The sequence below is a fragment of the Pelodiscus sinensis genome, chromosome 1, assembly GCF_052426305.1.
Source record: "Pelodiscus sinensis isolate ZL-2025 chromosome 1, ASM5242630v1, whole genome shotgun sequence".
NCBI lineage: Eukaryota > Metazoa > Chordata > Testudines > Trionychidae > Pelodiscus > Pelodiscus sinensis.
The window spans coordinates 227,219,972-227,242,441 of NC_143052.1; the positions used below are offsets into that span (position 1 = coordinate 227,219,972).

General features: G+C 42.5%; 1 protein-coding gene across 1 annotated transcript in view; it reads left to right on the forward strand.

The window, feature by feature from the left end:
* LOC102455433 (arylsulfatase H) overlaps window positions 1-22,470 on the forward strand; it is a 34,335-nt gene that overhangs the window by 6,261 nt on the left and 5,604 nt on the right. Inside the window, exons 4-10 of the mRNA XM_006112252.5 lie at window positions 794-915; window positions 1,118-1,240; window positions 3,221-3,644; window positions 5,346-5,482; window positions 9,193-9,327; window positions 11,514-11,676; window positions 13,204-13,325. Of these exons, the coding sequence (XP_006112314.3) occupies window positions 794-915; window positions 1,118-1,240; window positions 3,221-3,644; window positions 5,346-5,482; window positions 9,193-9,327; window positions 11,514-11,676; window positions 13,204-13,325 (1,226 nt within the window). The remainder of the gene's footprint in view (window positions 1-793; window positions 916-1,117; window positions 1,241-3,220; window positions 3,645-5,345; window positions 5,483-9,192; window positions 9,328-11,513; window positions 11,677-13,203; window positions 13,326-22,470) is intronic.

Consider the following 22,470-nt stretch of genomic DNA (forward strand, 5'->3'; position numbering starts at 1 on the left):
TGTTTCAGTATGTCAAATCTTATGTTTCCCTTTCTTAAATTTGGTCTTCTCCAGGCTGATGACAATGTATCTCTATTTTAATAAGACTGGCTAGTTTTCTGACAGCTACTCAGTATAAACAACTGTTTTTCTCCTTCTGTCTGTGAAGCTTTCCAATAGACCATTTTCATTTTAATTGCAAAATTGAGATGTTTATTAAAAGGTCATTATCATTTAAAGTGTAAGAATTGTTTCTGAAGTACTGAATAACAGGCAAACGAGACAATTGGATTTTTTAAAAAGTTAACTGTATTATGTGTTTGCAACCTCAGTCATATTAAGTATAAAGTCAGCTTTAAATCAACAACATGTTATTCAAGTTAAAAGTCATATAACAGAAAAGGACCATTCTTTTATCTTTGCTTTTATTTCTGCCGTGAGAATGCAGAAAATAGTGGCTGTCTTTTTGGGGACAGAAGAAATAAATTTCTGTATTGTCCTATATCCACATTATCCACATCTGATTCCACGTGCCAATACAGTACATGCTTTCCTTACTTGGGATGTACTCTTTAGTTTTTGTTTTTCTTTATTGTACATTATTTATCCAGTGTAATTGATTTTTATTTAAATCTATACCTCTTCAAAATGGGCATTGCATTTTAATGGTAATAGAACTAAAATAAACACTTTCTCGTTTTTTAGTTGTATAAAAAAGGCAAACAATTTGTACATTCATCCCTGATGACCTTTAACAATGCTGCTTTATTTTGTGTGTGTGTCACATTTGACCAAGGTTCATTTTTCTTTTTAGGACCCCTAATATTGACCAGCTAGCAAGGGAAGGAGTGAAACTTACTCAGCATATTAGTGCAGCTCCACTTTGCACTCCAAGCAGAGCAGCTTTCCTGACTGGCAGATACCCTGTCCGATCAGGTTTGAACCTCTCTTTAATACTAAACAGTACAATTTACTATTGCAATTCCTTTAACTAGTCCTTGATTAAATAGATCTTGTTTTGAGTTCTGTGGTTTTTCACACTGCATCATTGCATTCTGGCTGTAAATAAAATATGACCCTCCATTCATTGGAGAGACCAATAGGAAAAGAAACAATAATTTATTATTTTGTACTATAGGAATGGGATCCAGCACAAAACTGCGTATTCTTTATTGGACTGGTGGCTCAGGAGGGCTCCCTCCAAATGAAACAACTTTTGCCAGAATACTGCAGCAGCAAGGTTATACCACAGGACTTATAGGTACAGTATGTAGGAATCAGTTACATCACAGTATCCAATCCTAAGCACTGTAACATTTTGAAATCTAGTCCATTTGATTACGAAACTCTATAATTTTACATATCTGATAAGACCAAACTGTGTCAATGTAGATATACACAGTAAACTGAAAGTAGTTCAGAAATAAAATCTGGTGGATTCAGTACATACTGTTTTAGGAAATACCTTAAGAGATATGTATTGACTTCCAGCAACAGGTGCTTGTCATAAACTACAGTGATATTAAGTAATCACAGCTCAGTCACCATGTGCTGCATGGACTTGCTATGTTTGTGGAAACTGTGCATTACCACAGCCAAATCTCTAGCCAGATCCTTCTTGAGGTGTACGTAGTTCTATTAGGTGAAGCATAAAGTGGAAAGACTCTCATTTACTTGAGTCGGTTTTGGATCAGGCCCCACACTGCAGACAAAAATCCCACTGAAATCACTAGATGCTGTGACTGAGTTAGGGTAGCAGGATGTGACTTTTAAACATCCCTTGTTTGTTACAGGTTTCTTTTTTTTTTCTTTTCAAAAAATTATTCTTCTAAAAAGTGAAAGACAATTTGAGGGTACTGAGGGTGATAACAAACCTTTAGGCAGATGGCCAGGACAGGCCTCCACACCATTTCAAGTTTAGCTTAGTTCTTAATTTGTGAGTTTAAGATGGACTTGGTGATATATATGTCTTATGCTAGGCCTTTGCCCAGGGATGAACTCAGTTTGAGACCCTAAAGACTGGGTCTCATTGTAAGACACAAAGCACAGCAGCTACTAGTACCCAGAGACCCTAACAGCCATGGGCTCTTCTTTAAGGGTTTGTCTACATTTGCACCCTCTTTTGAGAGAGGGATGCAAATGTAGACATTCAAAATCGCAAATGAAGCTGGGATTTAAATATCCCCTGCTTCATTTGCATATTCGCATCATGGCACTATTTCAAAATAACGCTATTTCGAAAAAAGAAACGCAATTATTTTGAAAGAAAACCCTTCTTCCAAAATAATCCTTATTCCTCCTACAATGAGGTTTACCAGTTATTTTGGAAGAAGGGTTTTCTTTCAAAATAACCGCATCTAGACAGCGTTTCTTTTTTTGAAATAGCACCATAACGTGAATATGCAAATGAAGCATGGGATATTTAAACCCCCACCCTTCATTTGCATCCCTCTCTCGAAAGGGTGCAAGTATAGATACACTTCTGTGTGTAAAGCCAACAAACCGTGGTCATCAGTAGGAGTGATTGAACCTGCAACCTTAGAAGCTAAATTCATGAACTTCTACCACATGAGCTAAGAGACCTCAATGAAGGCTGTAGTGCAGACTTCACTCTTCCATGTCAGAGGTCTCAGTGCCTCTGGGTTACATGTGTCAAGCTATATTCCTACTGTAGTGTCATACATTTTAGTTATGGTCTATGTAAATATCAATTATTAGGATGCTGGAATTTACAGATTCTGTAGGATTAGAACAGCCTATTTTGGGGAACATTTAAAAATAAATTTAGCAAATTAAGTTGAATTGTGAGAGCTGAGAATGTGTAGAACATATTACAGAGGAATTCCCATCCAGGAATGGATGTCTCACTAAACTTACAGGCTATCTGGTGTACTTGCTCTTAACTTCTTGGATCACAAAGGATCTTCCCTAGCAGTAATAGTTAACTTACAACTTAAGATAAGCAGCACCAAAAATATTTTCCATATGTGAGCTCATTCATTCTATCTCTCTCTTCATCTGGGCTCTCATCTTAACTGGAATTCTGTTAATTGAGTAAGATGAAGGTAAATTGGATATTCTGTCTATAATATGCTTCCACATATAAATTTCATGCCTAACCTTGACTCATCTGGTCTGTTGTATATTTTCGTTTAGGAAAAGAGCCAAACTTGTTGGAATATAGGCAGGAGCACACAATGTCAATGACATATGATTTTAAATCTTTTATTTATATTTTCAGGGAAGTGGCATCAGGGTGTGAACTGTGAATTCCACAGTGATCACTGCCACCATCCTTTAAACCACGGCTTTGACTATTTTTATGGCATGCCTTTTACCCTTGTAAACGAATGTCAAAGTAGAGAAAATCGTCTCCTCAATGCTTCAATGCAAGCTAAGTATTGGCTTTACAGTAAGACAATTGCCCTTGCAGTGCTCACGCTTTTGATCGGAAAACTTACTAACTTATTGTCAGTAAAATGGAAAGCAATCATCTGCTTTGCCCTGTGTGGTTTCGTGTTTTTCATCTCCTGGTACTCCAGTTATGGATTTGTAAAGTATTGGAACTGTATCCTGATGAGAAACCATAACATTACTGAACAACCAATGAAGCTAGAGAAAGCCGCTTCCAATGTACTTAAGGAGGCTATTTCATTTATTGAACGGTAATCAATACATCTCATATTGCCCTTTAATGTTTCTTAACTATATTGTTATTGTAAATATCTCTAACAGTTCCAGTCACCTTTATGTTCGGCATGCTGCCTTACATTGTTTCATTGTGTTCTTCTGACTGTCATTTTTCACCTCTTGCCTCTAATACTGTGAGCTTCTTGGGGCAGAGACCAACACATTGTTCTGTTTGTTCACTTCCAGAACAGAACAGTCTGTTCTTATTCCATGACTGGGGCTCTTAGACATTACCACATTACAAATAATAAGAACATCTTTAGCCTGATGTCTGTAGGTTAATATACCTCATGAAAATAGCAATACTGGACTTTCCAACTATATAACACTCTTCTTTTTCATGTTATAAGTAATCATGTGTGAAATCTGGGCAAACCACAAGGAATTAGTATCTTTTCCACCAGTTCACATAGCTTTCACAATAAAAATGGCAAAATTCTTCTTTCTGTACATCTTGACAGTACTCAAACTGCAAAAACAAATCCCTTTCTCTCTTACAGAGGAAAAAACCAGCCTTTTGGCTGTGAGTTTTCATATTCCTATTGATACAAAGATTTTTCTTTGTAAATGTGATATTTAGGGTGAAAAATGTTTCACTCCCTCATGGACAAGCTGGGATTTGTTTTTCTTCAAATTTACTTAGGCTAAAATGTCACAGGCTTATTTGTGTAGATTTCACCTGCATCTAACCTAGAACCAATAAAAGGTTCATTACTGTTTGAACCCAGTTCAGGATCTGAACCTTTAAGGCCCAAGAAACCCAACACTCAAAGGTTGAATCTAAATTCTTGCTTTGGCCCCTCATTCTTAGAGTAATGATTTACAGGTGCTGACCACTAAAGCTATGCCTACACTCCAAGCCTACGTCTAGACTGGCATGATTTTCTGCAAATGCTTTTAACGGAAAAGTTTTCCGTTAAAAGCATTTGTGGAAAAGAGCGTCTGGATTGGCACGGATGCTTTTCCGCAAAAGCACTTTTTGCAGAAAAGCATCCGTGGCCAATCTAAACGCGCTTTTGCGCAAAAAAGCCCCGATCGCCATTTTTGCGATCGGGGCTTTTTTGCACCAAACAAATCTGAGCTGTCTACACCAGCCCTTTTGCCCGAATGGGAGCAGCATAGAATTTCCGCAAGAAGCACTGATTTCTTACATGAGATCGTCAGTGTTCTTGCGGAAATTCAAGCGGCCAGTGTAGACAGCTGGCAAGTTTTTCCGCAAAAGCACTTGCTTTTGCGGAAAAACTTGCCAGTCTAGATGCAGCCCAAGGGTATTTCTACACTGCAGAGTTTTTCACATGTATCAATATAGCATAGCCACGGTAGCACGGGGAGTGGCAATAGAGGCACAGTTTTGAGTGGATTTGTAGTTGGCATGGCTCAATGCTTCTTCCACTGCTGCTGCCTGTGCTACCATGTCTGCACTTCTATGTAAGCTTACACTAGCTTGATGATAGCTAGTGAGGGTATGTGTAAAAAAACATGGAAATAACACCTCTACCTCGCAGTGCAGACATAGCTGAACACATGACATTGAATAAATACAGAGCAACATATTTCAAGATCCTATGGGGTATTGAGAGGAGGAGAAGAGAGTTGTTTTTCAGCTAAAATTAAAACTCTGTGTCTGAGGTAGTAACAATTCATTTGCTTGCATTTTTTTTTTTTTTTTTGTGAAGAAACAAGCATGGGCCGTTCCTCCTCTTTGTTTCCTTTTTACATGTCCACATACCCCTTGTCACCACAGAGAAGTTTCTTGGGAAGAGTAGACACAGTTTATATGGAGATAATGTGGAGGAGATGGACTGGATGGTGGGTAAGTGGTCTTTATGAATGAAACTGACTTTATTTAAATTTGTTTTACAAATTATAAGGAGGACCAAGTACCCTTATTATAATTTACAGTGACAAATAGTTTTTAAATTGCTTGAACAGGTCTCCAGAACATAAGCATGTGCCCATGGACCAGCACCTTGCTTTAAACATGTACATGTCAGTATTAGAAAGCGAGTACAAGTAGTTGTTTTGGAGTAGCTATCTGTTGTTGTTTTTTTAATTCAAACTCTATTCTGTGTAGTGAGGTGATACTTGCAGAGAAGTTATGATATACTAAATTGTAGAACAAAAATATGTCATTATATTTGATCACAAAGAATGCCTTTAACATACACTTCATTCTGCATGGTTCAAACATTATAGTTGCCAGTATAAAGTTGAACATGCTCAGTGTATTCACTTTCCTGGAGTTTATTTCTTGTTGGACCTATCTGTCTTAGGAACCTATATGGCTGCTGTCACCTTAGTATTTGAGGAACTCTTTAATGTATTTACCTCCATAACGCCCCTTAATGAGACAGGGCATTGTGATCTAGGGGCAAGAGTACCCGATTTGGACTCAGTGACTTGGGTACAATTCCTATCTCTGCTTCTAGCTGACTTGGTAACCTTCATCAAATCACATCTCCTCCCTGTGCCCTAGTTTACTCAGCTGTAAAATGGGATTAAGGACCCTAACTGCCTTTGTAAGAAGCTTGATATCTACAGATGAAAAGTGCTATATTAGACCTAGGTATTAATTAATTAGTAATAATTATTATCACAATGTTACAGCTGGGGAACTAAGACCCAGAGAGGCTAAATAATCAAGATCACACAGGTTGTTTGAGGAGAGGCACAGTCTAGGTTAGTGCTTTAACTTCTTCCTTTTGTTGCTTCTTCATCTGCAGCTTCAGAAATCACCTGTTGCTAGAGAAGAAGCTATTTTGATGGGGTATATGCCGAGGCAGGAATCTTCATCTGCATAACTTACTGTTGTCAGTAGTATCAAAAATTTCATTATGGAATAGGTCTTGAAGCACTAAACTAATCAGCATTATCATTGACTGTAGCATAGTGAGCAGGTGCTGATCACTGAGCACACAGCAGGATCTTAATTTGCCTTGGCTCATGGAGAGGCAGAGCACTTGAGTATGGATGAGAAAATATGATGATTATTATTATTATTATTATTTAAGCCCCAGAAAGCTGCACAAATTCGAGAATGAAGACAATGCTTGCCCAAAGTTAAGAACAAATGATAATGTCAAAGTACACTGAGAAGCCTAGATGAAGGATTACATGCTGACTCATTCAGTGGCTATTTTTTATTTTTAATTATAATATTTTGTAGGCATCACTACAGAACCTTGAAAATTCTATAATGACTTTCCTTTAAATCCTTGTTTATCCTATAATCTTTCTTTTCATGATGGGAGAGGTAATAAGATGATGATTGTAGAAAGTTGATTCTTGCAAGAATTTGGATCAGAAATCTTCATGTAGTTCCTGATTAAAAGATTGAAATAATTAGGTTTGTTTAGTCTGGAGAAAGAAGACAGGGGGGCGGGGCACATGGTAATAGTTTTTGTACATAAAAGATTGTTATAAGGAGAGGGCAAAAATTTAGTGTCCATTGAAGAGAACTGAAAGACTCCCAGGGTAGAGTCATGAAAGTTAGTAGGCACCTTACTGCAACCTAAATCCCAGAATCAGAGGGATTCACATTCTCCCTCCTACCCCACATCACCCGCTCCCCAGCTGCCCTTTATCCTGCCTTACAGTCAATTGATGCCTACATTTTTGCAGTTAAAGTTTCCTAGGAATCAAAGTTTCTGACTGTGCACATACACACTGTAGCCTCTGGCCAAACATCTAGATGCCTTATCCTGAGAGTGATGCATGAACTAGGACAAGATAAGTAGGACTCCTTCCCCACCAGTTTGCTCCTGGGGCTCGATCTGCAAAGTAAGCATGCTTGGAGCTTACCTGCCAGATTGGGCGCCTACAAACTTACACAAAACATAGCAGTAGGGGGAGGAGGACCATCCTCATAACTTTTGGTTATAATACTCACCTGGGATGTGGAAGACACACACACACACACACCCTTGTTCAAGTGTCCCCTGCGTGGGGAAAAAGTTTTGAGAAGGGCTCTGCCATCACTCAGGTGAGTGCTCTAACTACAGGAAACTGTGCTGTGGGGCTTCCCCAGTCTTTGCTGTTGAAGCTGTTCCATTCTCAATAATTAATGAAAGAATCATTGAGTGAGGGTAGTAGACAGCACTCATGCCTGAGAATGTCTTTGTGGCCTGGTGGTTTGAAAACCTCACCTCAGAGGTAGTAAATGGCAGCATCCTATTCAAATCCCATTTCACTTTCAGGCTGAGGGGGTTGTGGAGCAGAATCCCCCCACTCCAGATGAATACCCTAAATATCGGGCTAAAAAGCATGAGGCTAGTCTTGTTTGCCAGCTTTTTGCAAAAACAGTCTAGGAGTTCATCTCAGATCCTAGAGTGCGCCCCCTGCTGGGCATCCACTAGGACTGCTGTGAGGGAAATGCAAGCCTCTGTGCTGCAGGTCTATAAAGTGTTAACTTTTTGCAGCCTCAGTGAGTTGCTGTGCTGTCCTTATCTTGGAATTTCTGGCCCATTTCCAGAGCACTGGGACTCCTTCTCAGAAATGGGGCCTAGGAGAGGAGGGCTGCCCTCGAGATACCAGCCTTATTTAAAAACATTCCTGTCCTAGAACTCCACCCCAACAATGTGAAGCTTCTGAAACTCTCTCTGGGCCATGCAGTACTTGTGACGCTTTCAGCACACACACATCTGCTAAGGCCTTGGAGAAGGGGCGGGACATGGGCATGGCCTCAGGGAAGGGACAGAGCAGGAGGTGGGACAAGGGTCTTTGAGTTTGTGCAATTAGACACTTGGCAACTTTACTGGCAGGCATAAGGAAGCAGCATAGCTGACAGTTTGCTGGGCACTAGCCAGCACAGGTGCACCACCACCTCAATGACTGGTGGCTTCTGTGTGCATGGGGGCCTAAAAATAGCCTTCTTTCTAAAGGGAATACATTTCTGGTGATTGGATACTTGAACCAGTTACCCTCTAGTGTAATTCTTATGCCACCAGCCTTTGGCATTTTCAACCCAACGTGGAGACAGACTATAGAGAAAAGGAAAAAGTTTGAACATTGAAGGTGGAGTTTGCAACCTGACTCCGATGCCTCGGGTTCCTAATCTCACACAGAATTCATACATTCCACAGACATATGCCCAAATCATCACAGCTCCTAACCCCAAGGGAGGGTTTGCAACTCAGAATTGCAAGCAGAGGAAGACGCCTGCCTTGAGCTCCAACGTCAGTGCCCAACTCCCTGAGAGGAGCAGGGCTTAGAACACCTCTCACTCCCCGGCGTCTCCCATTGGCTAGCTTAGGTGGGGAAACACTAACCTATTGGTCATTTTTTGAGGTGTTGCTCTCTCCCCATTCATCGTCTAGGGAACCTAGGTGCCCAGCTCAGACATGGTGAAACCCAGTGATATTTTATATGTCTAAAAGTTAGGTGGGGTGAGCCTCTGCATCACCATACCTAAGTTCTTTGCGGATCAATCTCCCACCGACTTCACTGGACCTGGATCAGGTCCTTAATGACGTGTTTGTACCCTGTTTCTCAATACTGAATAGCACGATTTTTCATTATTTACAGGCAGAATTCTAGATGCTATTGACAAAGAAGGCTTGAAGAATAACACATTCACTTATTTTACATCTGACCATGGAGGCTCTTTGGAGAATCAAAAACAAAATGTCCAGCTGGGTGGTTGGAATGGAATCTACAAAGGTGCGAATTCTGTAGATAATCTTATTTAAAGAAAGAAAATGCTATAAACTGGGCCAGACTGAATATATTTATGAAAAGTTGCATTCTGCTTTGTCATGGATCTCAGAAAGGCAACTAAAAGCTAGATAGTTTCCAATCTCCAGTATCTACACTTATATTGTTATATAACAATACTGTGGTATCTGAGCACCAATCATGAATGTATTTATCATCAATACTCCATGAGGTAAGAAAATACTATTACCCCCCCATATGGATAAGGGAGCTAAGGCACAGAGCCACTAATAGGTTTACTGTCACACAGGAAGTCTTAGCAGGGCAGGGACTGGAACCCCCCTGTCCAAAGTCCTGGGGTAATGCTCTAAACACTGGACCATCCTTCCTCTTTGTGGATGAAGCTTCCATACCAATAATTCTATACCAATAAATACAACCGGAAAATGGCTCAGAAAGTATACTTACAAAATTTGCAGAAGACACCAGGGGTGCAAGTGCTTTGGTCAAAGGTGGGCAATAATTTTCGCAGGAGGGCCACTTAATGAATTTTGGTATGTGGTCACGGGCCAGCTCTATCCCTGGAAGGGGCAGGGCCTCATGTGGAAGTGGCTGGATTGGGGACCAGCCTCCCTCCAGAGTTGTGTGGGCCAGAGTCTTTGAATTAAAAATGCAGCAAAGGGCTTGTGGCTCCTGGCTCTACCGCTACCATGTTGCTTAGCAGCCACCTGGGATTTCTGATGCTATTTAAAAGGCTCCTGGCTCCAGCTCCTGCCAGGGTAGCACCGTGACCTGGGGCTGCGAGACATTTATGTAGGATCCTACAGCCTGGCCTGCCACCTGGAAATTCAGTGGCACAGGCAACAGGATATAAATAGAGGCCAGATGCAGACCGTAAGCTGGATCAAAGTGATAGGTGGGCCAGATCTGACTCCTGGGCCACATCTTGCCCAGCCCTGGCTTTGGTGGACAGGATTAGAATTCAGAATGATCTTGACAAATTAGAGATTTGTCTCAAAATCAACAAGATGAAATTCAATGAAAACGTGTGCACAGTACTTCCCTTAGGAAGGAAAAATTAAATGCACATATACAAAATGGGAAGTAATTGGCTAGTAATGCTGAAGAAAACCTGGGTGTTAGTGAGCAGTAATTCTCAAAAAGGGGTATGTGTATCCCTGGGCTTCCCCAGAAGGTACTTAACTCACATAAACCAGTGTTTCTTAATCTGGGAGGGTTGCAACCCCCAGGGGAGTTATAGAGGTCTACTTAACATGGGGATGGCCAAGTTTCCCAAAGTCCTGTAAAGTTTATTTACAACCACCAGTCCTGGCTCTGTGTTCTGTCCTATTATTTAGTTTGAATAATAGGCTCAGTAAACAAACAGTGCAAATGAGGAAGCTTAGAAAGTAGCCAAGGAAGGATATTATGCCAGCCACAGCTCCAGTTAACCCCAGTGGGGATAGTAGGAGAAGATGTTAACTAACAAATAGATCTGACATCATTACAAATTTAAGAAATTTGTTCCAGAAATTAAAAGGCTTATGGACAAGGAAAATGTCAAAGGTAGCAAATTTGGTAGTACAATACATAATTAATCATAAACACCAAAATAGGAGAACACATGCCTGTATGGGTTCTATGAAAAAAGACCTTAAATGATAACCTTAACCCATAGTAATGGAAACCTAAATGTGGGGGAAAAAAACATTAGTCACCTGCAACTCCAGCCCCACACTCTTGGGAGCCACCATGATGCCCTAGCCCTAGCCCTGCGCTCAGGGAACTACTGCGGGGTTCCAGCCTTGTGCTCCAAGAAGCTGGTGGAATATCTCGTCCCGCTCTGCCACAGGGCTCCGACCTCAGCCCCATGCTCCTCAGCAAGGGGTCCTCTGTCCTGGCCCCATGCTGCTGCAGGCTGCTGGAGGCTGTCACAAGGCTCTGACCTCAGTCTTAAGCTGTTCCCAGCTGGGCTGCTGACCCTGTTGCCCCGACCTACTGGCCTTCCTGTCCTTAGACTCCTGGACTCTCTGATCCAGGAGCATCCGTGGTCCTGCCAGACAATGAACGTTGCCCGACAGGAAAGTGCCAGGTTTTGGAGGTACTACCTATTTCCCAGTCTGTAAATTCATAATAACTTGAGTCCCAGTTCTAATGATTCAGTGTTTCTGGCACCTTTTCTCTTACAACAGGTGGAAAAGGCATGGGAGGCTGGGAAGGAGGGATCCGTGTGCCAGGGATCGTTAGATGGCCAGGAGTATTGACTGCAGATACAGTTATTGATGAACCTACAAGTCTCATGGATATTTACCCCACAGTGGCTCACCTGGCTGGAGGACTAATGCCTCAGGACAGGTACAGAGGCAGCTTCATAAACCATATTTGTTCCATTTCCACTGTAATGAAAAGTATGGTATGTTGCGCATCCTGATATGCACAAGTTTTGTTTGACCATGTCCCTTTAAACCACTCACAACACATACTATTTTAAAAAACAAGTGTCTTTATCTTTCCCCCTGCTTAGCTCTACCTCGCCTGTATGATTTTAAGGAAAATACAAAGTAGACAAATTTACTCTTTATTATGGAGCTGAGATTAATTAGAGTTAAATTCAGTTTTCTTTCATGAACAAACTAACGAAAAAATATGTGCAATTTTCTGTGATGAGTCTGGTTTTCTTTTTTTAACCCTCCCCCACTCTCTGTTTTAGAGATTCATAGGAATATAGGAGGCAGTAATGGGGTTTTTTAGAACATAAAGCAAAGGACTGGGAGCCTGGGCACCTGTGGGTCCTATTTCTGGCCTTGATATTAGATCAGGGTGTGACTGTGGTGGGCCATCCACTTAGACCAAAATTAGAACATTTTGATACTTAAAGTTATGCTCCTAAATCCACATGTGAACTGATGTTTCAGGAGGTTTGAGAGTTAGCAGCCCCCATTGACTTCAGTTTTAGCCACTCAAGTTTGAAAGAATGGATCTCCCTGTGATTACACTTAACACTTCCATTAAATGATCATGCTAACTACATCACCATGGTGACATTTTTGTGATGTACTTGGGTTCTGGGAGCCTTGACCAAAGGTACTATGGAGGTGGGAACTATGAAGTGTTTGTTCCACTGGCCCAATTAGAGCTGCCTGAAATTTTTCTATAAATAGTTTTATTTGATGAAAAATGCACTTTTGATTGACCTGAAATGATTTATGAACTTGACAGGAATTGTCTCATCCCTTAATGCAATGGCCAAAGGAGTAGGGTGAAGTGCTGCTGCTGTACTCCAGTTGACAGCCCATCCGTTTTAGCCACCATGGTTAGGGTGCTCCCCCAGGAGGTGGGAGAAACAGGTTCAAGTCCCTGTTCTGGAAGGGTACATCTACACAGCAACATGATTTCGAAATAACTTAGTCTGCATCTACACAGCAGGCAGTTATTTCAAAATAATGTTGAAATACTGTCAAGCTGGAAGACTTCTAACTCCAACTCCTGTAACCCTCATTGTATGAGGAGTAAGGGAAGTTGGAGGAAGAGTGCTCTATTTCGAAATAAGTGCTGTGTAGATGCTTCCAATTCCAATTTCAAAATAAGCTACGCAATTGACATAGCTTATTTGAGTTAAATCCTGCTATGTAGATGCACCCAAGCAGACCAAAATTGGAGTTTTTCTACTTCCCTGAAACACTTTCTTTTTCCAAAAATGCCACTGAAGTGAAAACTCAGTTGTTCTAGTTTCTATATCTGTAAAATCATATATAAGTTTAAATGTTGGCCCTTCCTGATTCAAATGGTGGCTTGTTTAAGAATTGCCATTTTCAATGATAGTACTAAGTACAGAATGCACTCAACCCAGTTTGGTGACTTCCATTCTCTCCATTACATTAGGGTGGTCGATGGCCGAAACTTGATGCCCTTGCTTAAGGGAACAGTTCAGCACTCGGAGCATGAGTTCATGTTTCACTACTGTGGTCTATATTTACATGCGGTACGGTGGCACCAAAAGGACAGTGAGTATAAATAGTCTCCCCACAAGTAAATTCAGTGATGTAACAATTCCCCTTGGCCTTAAGAGCTAGGAAACTTTGCAACAATAGACAAGTAAACATTTAGCAATTTATGCGCACATTATTTTAAAAATCCCAAAATAACATACCCTACTGCATATGCTCAGGTCCCTGGAGAGATGACATACATGGATGCAGGGGGGCTGGAACAATTTTATAGTGGGGGTGCTGAGAGACATTAACCCAAACTGTAAACCTCATGTATAATGGACACTATTTCAAATTAGACGATGCTGCATCAACCTCTGTACTCCTAGTTCCAGCACCTATTCCATAGGTTATGAGTACTAGGGATATTAGTGACTAATTGACAACCCAATAAGCCTAGCCTTATCGGGTAGTTGAGTCACTACTCGACTAGTTGCTTCTTTCTCCCCTTGCTGCCTCTGTATCAGAGGCACCAAGTGGGGGAGAGCAAGAGCTGGTGCTGGGGGGAGCCAGCTTAAAAGCCGTTCTCCCCAGCTCCATCTCCACAGGGGAGGCAGAAGTGCAGCGGGGGAAACGGTGTGAGCGGGAACCTAAGTAGTCTTTGCTCAAGCAGGGTCCTGACTGCTGCGCATCTGCCTTTGAAATGTACAAGGGGCTCTTGTACATTTCAAAGGCAGAGGTACAGCGGGATAGTGAGAACGCCCCTTATTGACGAATCAAGTAGTTGATGGAAATTCCACCGACTACTCAATTAGCTGATTAATCAAAATTTAAACATCCTTAGTGGTACCATAGCTGAAGGAGGCTGTGCCCTGCCAAACAGCCACCACCCTACCACCATCCCAAGCACCCTTCCTGCTTTCTACCCTCTCTACAGGTGACAGTGCATCGCCACATGAACTGTGTGCATTGTCCCAGTTCAGTCTAGAGCTGTGCTGACCACTCTTCCAGTGCTCCAGAACTTGGGCCGGGGGCTACCCTGTGGCAGGAGGGCCCATGGCCAGAGGGCGGAAGGCTCTGGACTCTAGCAGTGTCATATGGGCAGAAGGGGCAGGGTTTCAGGCACCAGCCCTGACAACATATTTTAATCACATTGCTTTTTGCATTACTAGAAAGTGCTTGGCTACGTTTTATAGTGTGCTCATCACTGTTGTGTATACTATAGAACAGGTACAAATGTTGGGGAGTTACCTATTATCTTCGTACTGCACCTCTGAAGGGTCCAGTATGGCTGAGCTGGTAGCTCTCCCATTTTGTCCTGATACAAAAGAACATGATTCATGGCTATTACTAAAAGTTGGATTTTTAGAGGCAGATTTGGGCATGTCATGACTCAGATAGGACCTCATATGAGATTTTGAAAATCTCATTGGGTGTCTCTCTGCATCTTTAAATCCCTTGAAAAATCTGACCCTTGCCCTACAGCAATAGGTGCTGCCTCATGATAGCCAGAGCTTTCATTGCTTCTGCTGGAAAAGCATCCAGAGAGTTACCAACAGAGTGATTGTGGACATCGCCTGTTATCTCTAAACATAAGAAGTTGTTTGTCTCTTTTTAAGAGTTCTGTTTTCTTTGTTAAACTGGGGCTATGTCTACACTCGCGGCTTCTTGCGCGAGTAATATGCAAATGAGGCTAAGCTTGGAATATTGCTGAGCCTCATTTGCATACCTAATGAGCCACCATTTTTTTCAGAAGAGGCTCTTGCGCAAGAAGGAGCATCTACACTGCCCCTTCTTGCACAAGAAAAACCCTTTTGCGCAATGCCGTTACACCTATTACTTTTCAGGAAGGACAGCATTGCACAAGAGGGTTTTTCTTGCACAAGAAGGGGCAGTGTAGATGCTCCTTCTTGCTCAAGAGCCTCTTCTGAAAAAAATGGTGACTCATTCTGAAAAAAATAGCGGCGATATTCCACTCAGCCTCATTTGCATATTACTCGCGCAAGACGCTGCGAGTGTAGACATAGCCTGGGTGTTTCCTTTACAAGGCTCAGCTGTGAAACATCTTCCTTCAATTAGGCTAATTGACAGCAGCTGCAGTGCAGTTTCTTAATTATGACTTAACTCCAAAACCTTAAAACAAACAAACAAACAAAACCAAACAAACTTCCTTGCTGATCTATTCTGAAAGATATCAAGTTGCCCTAAGCAAAGAAGAGCTTTGAACTACTGATGAGGAGCTAGGAATTGCTGAGTTCTAATTCCTGAAGTGATACAGATTCACCTACCTGAGCACACTAGAGTGTCAGAATCCAGGAATGAGCGCTTATGGGAAATCCATGTTTCTCACTCTTGGTGGCTGAGTTAAAAGGAGGAAAGTGATGAAAGAGACCACCCCTTTCTCTGCATTTAAGCACACTCTTTCAGACATTAAGCATGTCACTTAATGTTTCTGCCTTGGTTTCACCATCTGTGAAATGGAGGTGGTAATTTTTAAGCTTTTCACAAGGATGTTGTGAGGATTAATAAGTTATAGTTTGTAAATGCTAGACAGTAATTTATGCCTCTAAATATTGCTCATAAACTGTCAATACATTTTGAGTGGAATCCATCAGCTACTGTGGCTCTCATATTCTGTACACGTATGGTCCCATCACTGTAGTAGTATCTGAGCACTTCACAATCTTTAACATATTTATCCTCTCTACACCATTGTGAAGTAGCGAAGTGCCATTACTTCTATTGCTCAGATGGAAAACAAAGAACACAAGGATAGATGTTTTTAAAACAGGTACTGAGGCATCGCTTGTTCAATGCTGGAACAACATCCCATGATCAAAGAATCCAAAGCCCTCTCTCCAACACCATCTGTGCAACCACACATTTACCTCCACAATTCAATGCTCCCTAACATGGCCTTTTCCTTCAACAGGGAGGATGGATAAGGATGTTATTTTAGTGCCCAGATCCACCATTTAGATGCCATTGGCATTTTCAAAGCTGCTCCTTTATCTACTACGTAACCACAGAGGTACCTAAAACACCAGGCACTTAACATGTTCACCAGTCCACATTTGCAAAAGTCACCTAAGCCCTGATAGCACCCCACAGGTGACAACTTGCCCATGTCTTTCACTCAAGCCAAACCCATGAAGGTCACGAAGGTCAGGGAATGTGTATATGGCCAGTATGGAGAAATCTCCGTAGTTATGTGCTCTGACTATGATGAAGTCTTGATGTCTGTCAGGCCCTGCTGCAAGATGGTTGGATGCAGGCTATTGATGGAGGGGGGCAGCACAGCACCCACACAAAAGAAAGACAGCTAAGGACAAAGAGAAATATAAGGCAAAGCAGGAGAGAGAGATATTGACTATGCAGGAAGGAGGGACCGTTTATTTGCCAGGGTGTGAGCTAACTATAGTGGCTGACCTGGCTTTGGTGCCCTTACTGCATGAGAGGATTTAAAGCAGCACATCCTGAGTGTAGGCAAGCACCTATCTCTGGCCTGTAAGCTTGGTGTACTAGGTCAGCCACTTAGATGTCTATGCCCTTCTCCTCTGCATTTTGCTCTCGTCCCTGATAACTTTGGCAGCTTCCCAGGATCCTTTACATAGGAATCTAGGACTGGGTCCTCTTAGGCACCTAAATCCCACATTTAGGTATTACAGGTTGTACCTCCAAAAACCGGCATTCTCTGGTCCAGCAACGTCCCTCATCTGGCAGGACCAGAGATGCTCCTGGACCAGAGAGCCCAGGAACCTAAGGGCAGGATGGACAGCCGGGTCAGGGCAACAGCATCGGCAGCCCGGTTGAGGGCAGCATGGGACTGGGGCTGGAGCCTTCTGGCAGCCTTCAGCAACCCGCAGCAGCATGGGGCAAGGCTTGAGTTCCCCAGCACCCAAGATTGGTGTAGGCCAGAGTTTTCTGGCACTCCCCAGGAGCGTGGGACCAGGACACCATGGCAGCCCCTGGGAGCATGGAGCTGGAGTTGAGCCCTGCAGCAGCCCAGGGCTGGAGAGCTGCAGCAATCCGCTAGAGCCCAGGGATGGGGCAGAGCCCTGCAGCAGCCCCTTGGAGCACAAGGCCAGGGCCAGAGTCCCACAGCTGCCCCCAGATGCGCAGGGTCAAATCCCCATGGCAGGAGATCTGGGCAGCTCCTTGTGCTGTCCAGAGAGCTGGCAGCATCTGGGCAAGCAGCCCAGTCAGGTTGTGGGAGGGAGGGCAAGACAGGATGCCTGCTAGAGCAGCATGCCAGCGGCAGGTGATGGGGCTTGGAGCTGGTGGCAGGCGACCGTCCCTTGTCTGGTAAACTCTCTCATTTGGGACAAGCCAGGTCCCAGTGGTGCTGGACCAAGGAGATCCAACCTGTACTAACATTCTCAAAAGCACTGCTCTGCGGCCAGCTAACCATGTAGGCCCAAGTCCCAGAGGTGCCACTGTTTCCACCTGTTGTTGAGAGCAAAATTAAATCTTGATGCTACCTCACAACTAATAAACTGCTCTGAACCCTTTCTTACTCTGTAGCCCTAAGGAATTCTCAGACTAGGCATTTCTTCACCTTGCTCCTCAGTGAGGCCCAATCTGGTAGGCTCTTAGAGCACAGTTACTAGATTATAATTTGTGTGAAAGACAGTCATGAGTGAGAGGGCGGGAATTTTTGATGCCCAAGTGGGTGTTCATACATCCCCTTGAGTACACCATAACCCAGTAGGTAAGGTACTCTCCTGAGAGTCTCTGCTCTGAGCCAGGCAGAGAAAGGATTTTAATGGAGGTCTCCTATATCCCAGCTGAGTGCCCTAACCACTTGGCTGATGGCTACAATGAGGTGGGTTCACTTCTCTGTCTCTTTTCTCTTGAGAAAGTCTGACCTGGCCTGTGCACAAAACTGCAGGAGAGTCACAGCTGAGAATCTCAAGCAGAGATGGGTATCTTCCTCCAGACTATCAGTCCAGTGCCTACAGGCCCTGCTCAATAGAATTCAGAGCCCAATCTCCTTTGTGAATCTAGGCCCTAAACCCTGTGTTGTGGTCCTAAGCTTCCTGTACAATGCATAGGGAAGAAATTAGTGCTCAGAACTGGGATTCATAGAACCCCTCAACTAAAGGAGGAGCTGCCAGGAGTGAAATGTGGCAGATCTTAAGGCCAAGTTTAGAAAAGGGACCTAGGCACAAATTTCCCATTGATCTGGACCTCTATGTGCCTGATTCATGGGCTAGAGGGAGGCTCCTATCTCTGCCTAGAATTCACAGCTTTAAACTTTCTTAGACTTAGGACTTTCCTGACTCAGGGTACAGCTACACTGTGGTGTAGGGTTTGTTTTTTTTAAGAAGGTATGCAAATTGCACTCACATTTGCATATCTTCTTCCGATTCTTTTTCTGGAAGAGGCTTTTCTGATATTTGGCCCATCTACACAGGGCCAAATGTCAGAAAAAAAACCTTTTTTGGAAGCTCCCTTATTCCTTCCAAAAATGCTTCTGAAAGATGGGTTTTTTTGGACATTTGGCCCCGTACAGATGGGCCAAATATCGGAAAATCCTCTTCCGGAAAAAGACTCGGAAGAAGATATGCAAATGCAAGTGCAATTTGCATACTTTCTTTAAAAAAAAAAACCCACACCACAGGTTAGCAGTACCCTTAGGGACCTGTCTCGTGAAAAATGGTGGCGGTGATGCTGTCCCCAGTGGTCCAGCAATTAGCTCACTTCCTCCAGCTGTGGGAAAACTAGGTTCAAAATTCCACTCTGCCTGATTTAGAATAGGGTCTTGAACCCTGGGTCTCCCATCTCTCAGGGGGCTGCACATTGCCACAGAAAATGACCAATAATGTGTCACTGAAAGATTAAATGGGGATGAGAGGAGAGAGGCAGATGATCTGGAATGTGACGACACCAAGTTTAAAAGATCAGTTATCTTATTAGCATATGTGGGAAAGAGGTGTTTTGGCTTCAGTTTGAAAGTGTCTCTGAATGTGTAAGTATGTTTTAAAGAGAGGGAGGCTGGATGGGTTTAGATTTCAAAATGAATAATTTTCCACACATGCAACCACAACTGGAGTTGAAGTCTGACTCTGTATCTCAACTGTGTCTGGTGGCATAAATGAGCAACTTCCATAGCATAAAAGAAAATTGATAGTCAAGTAGGTATGTTATGAAACATTCCATTAGAGGGCAGTAGTACATTGATAATCTAATGCACGCCAAAGGGGGTCAATCAATACTGCTTTTGCTCCGAGATGTGTTATAATTAAGGCTATGATTTTGTCATGGATATTTTAGGTGAAAATCCTGGATAGGTCATGGGCAATAAACAAACATTTACAGCCCAAGCGGCGAGGAGTCCTGTGGCACCTTATAGACTAACTGAAGTGTAGGAGCATAAGCTTTCGTGGGCAAAGATGCATCTGATGAAGTGGGTCTTTGCCCACGAAAGCTTATGCTCCAACACTTCAGTTAGTCTATAAGGTGCCACAGGACTCCTCGCCGCTTTTGCAGATTCAGACTAACACGGGCTACCCCTCTGATAGTTTACAGCCCATGATCTATCCATGACTTTACCAAAAATACCTTCCATTAAATCTTGACTGGGGGTGTCCAGAGACCACAGTACTAGCTACTGGGGGCCACAGACTTCAGCTGCTCCCACTGACCAGTTATGGACCACTGCTGGGGCCAAAGGACAGCAGCTGCTCTGGCCAGCTGGACAAGGGCTGCTGTCCAGGGCTACAGACGGCACCTGCTCCAGCAGGTTGCCTGGGTACTATTTCCAGGGCTGCTGGAGCAGCATCTGGTGTGGATGGTCACAGAGCCAGCTTCTCAAGTAGCCATGGGGTCAGACATGACCTCCCTGCAGAAGTCACAGAGGTTGTGGAAAGTCACAGAATCCATGGCTTCAATGACAGACCTGGAGCTCTAGTTATAATAACTGGAGATGTGCCAAGTCTCAAAATGCTTTAAACAAAGAAAATGCCCCCTCTCTCTGATTGCTTCCCTTCCAAAAGAAAATCAGTGTTTCATCAGTCTCCAGCATGTACACCATTTAAATCCCTATTTCATTTTCAGACTTGCTCTTTAGCCAACCAAGTTTGAAACTGAATTGATAGCACTGTTAACAATGAGAACTAAAGGACTAGAGAGCAGACCCATCACAGCTATGAATGATGTATAGATACAGAAAAGTGGCTACATATAAAAAGGAAATTGGTATATGAACACCTAAGTCCCTTGGATGACAACACTTGGGCAGATATTACTGGGTGCCCCACCTCTTTATCTCCTGGGAAAGGCAGTGAATGGAATAAAGGTAATGGATATTTCTTCTACATACCAGTTTTTTCTAATATGAATCCAGCAGTCTTCCTATCCCTGCAATTGCTGAGAGCTGTTCTAGTCCAAAAAAAGTATCTGCATACACATTTTCTGGGATTCCCCTCAGAGTAGAAGTTTCTGGTCTTGCACATACAATGGCCTGAAACTGTTTTCAAGACCCAGACAGATAAAATTGCCTTTTTTTTATATATTCTGGCTATTATCCACATGAAGCACCCACAAAACAACAGAAAATGTCAGTCACAATCCTGACAGTCATTAGAAAATGGACTAATGTCATGTGGCTCACAAAAGACAATCCTACTTTTAAGATGAGGCAGTTCAAAGTATAGAAAATAGAACAAATTGTAGCCCAGATCTGACTATCCTGGGCCAAGTACAAGAAAGGATGGGCCTTGGGAGAGAACATAGAAACTAATGAGGCCTTTGGAACAAACCAGAATTCTGAAGTACAAACATAAAATGAATCTGTCTTTGCCTCTCACTAGGAATAAATAGATATTAAAAGCTTGGTGTGCCTGCGGAGTGCTCTAGCAGTGGATAGGGCACTAAACTGGAAGTGTTTCTATTCCCACTAACCTTCTATGACCCAGAGCAAATCATTTATCTCACTTACCTCAGTTTCCCGCCTCACTCTCTGTATCGTCTAGCTAGACTAAAAGCTCTAGCTTAAAAGATCAAGCTTTAAAACTCTAGCTTAAAAGGTTACTGTGTGTTTGCACAATGGATCTTTGATCTTGGACTTGGGCCTCTAGCTGCTGTGGGAATATAAAAATGATAGTTGTATATATTGTTATCCTACTATGTTTTGTGTTTAGACTGGCTTACACGTCTGACACTTGGCTTCAAATTGATCTAATGCACCAAATAACTTTATTTCCCAATACTGATAACGATGGTTAAAATCATTCCCTTGCTCTTTCTTACCTTTTACCTGTATAACCTGATATATTCTGTTTATAGTGTTGTGTACCTTCTTAGTTAGCCCAATGAAGCACAAGGAGATGGTTCTATACAAAATGAAACTCTGTACCTTTATATCAGTTCCCATCTTAGGGTCTATCTAGACTACATCCTGCTTTCCACAGAGGGATGTACATTAGACACTTTGAAATTGCAAATGAAGCCGGGATTTGAATTTCCTGCACTTCATTTGCATAATCGCATCATGGCGCTCTTTTGAAAAAGCGCTATTTTGAAAGAGAAACCACAGTATGGATGCGGTTCTTTCAAAACTAGAAGCCTTTTTCGAAAGAGCGCCATGATGCAATTATGCAAATGAAGCACAGGAAATTCAAATCCCAGTTTCATTTTCAATTTCCCTTTCCCCCACAAATCTGAAAGAAAAAATAATTTGCTCATCTGGCTCCTTAACTTATACATGTCCATTAGAAATGTGCAGGTCAAATATATTTTAAAATGTGAGTAAGTCTGACATTCAGTCAGGTGAAACTTGAATATGTGCAACATAGTTAAACCAAAAATTGTCATACTCCAAGTCATTATCTGAAACAAAAATCTGTGCCCTTGCTTAGATCTACTCCTTTCTTACATGGGAGTCATCTTTGGAGTCCAAGTGACTTCTCTCTATTGTTCTGCTCATTGTAAAATATATCACGTTCATGTTCTACTCGCTGTCCTGTCCTGTATGTATATTAGGCTGTCTGGATGTGAAGCCATTGTATCTTTCTGTCTAGTGAGGACTCATCAATTAGGCCCTTTATCTAGACAAGGAGAGTCTTTTGTCCATATGTTAAAGAGTCCTTTCCTCTATCCTGACACAATAGAGTTTATTAGTGACACTTTCTTTCTGCTTGTTAAATTGATTGATTGTCACCAGCTGTGTGGGAGAGTCATTTGGATTCAAGGAACAGTTTTTCCTTGGACATATTGC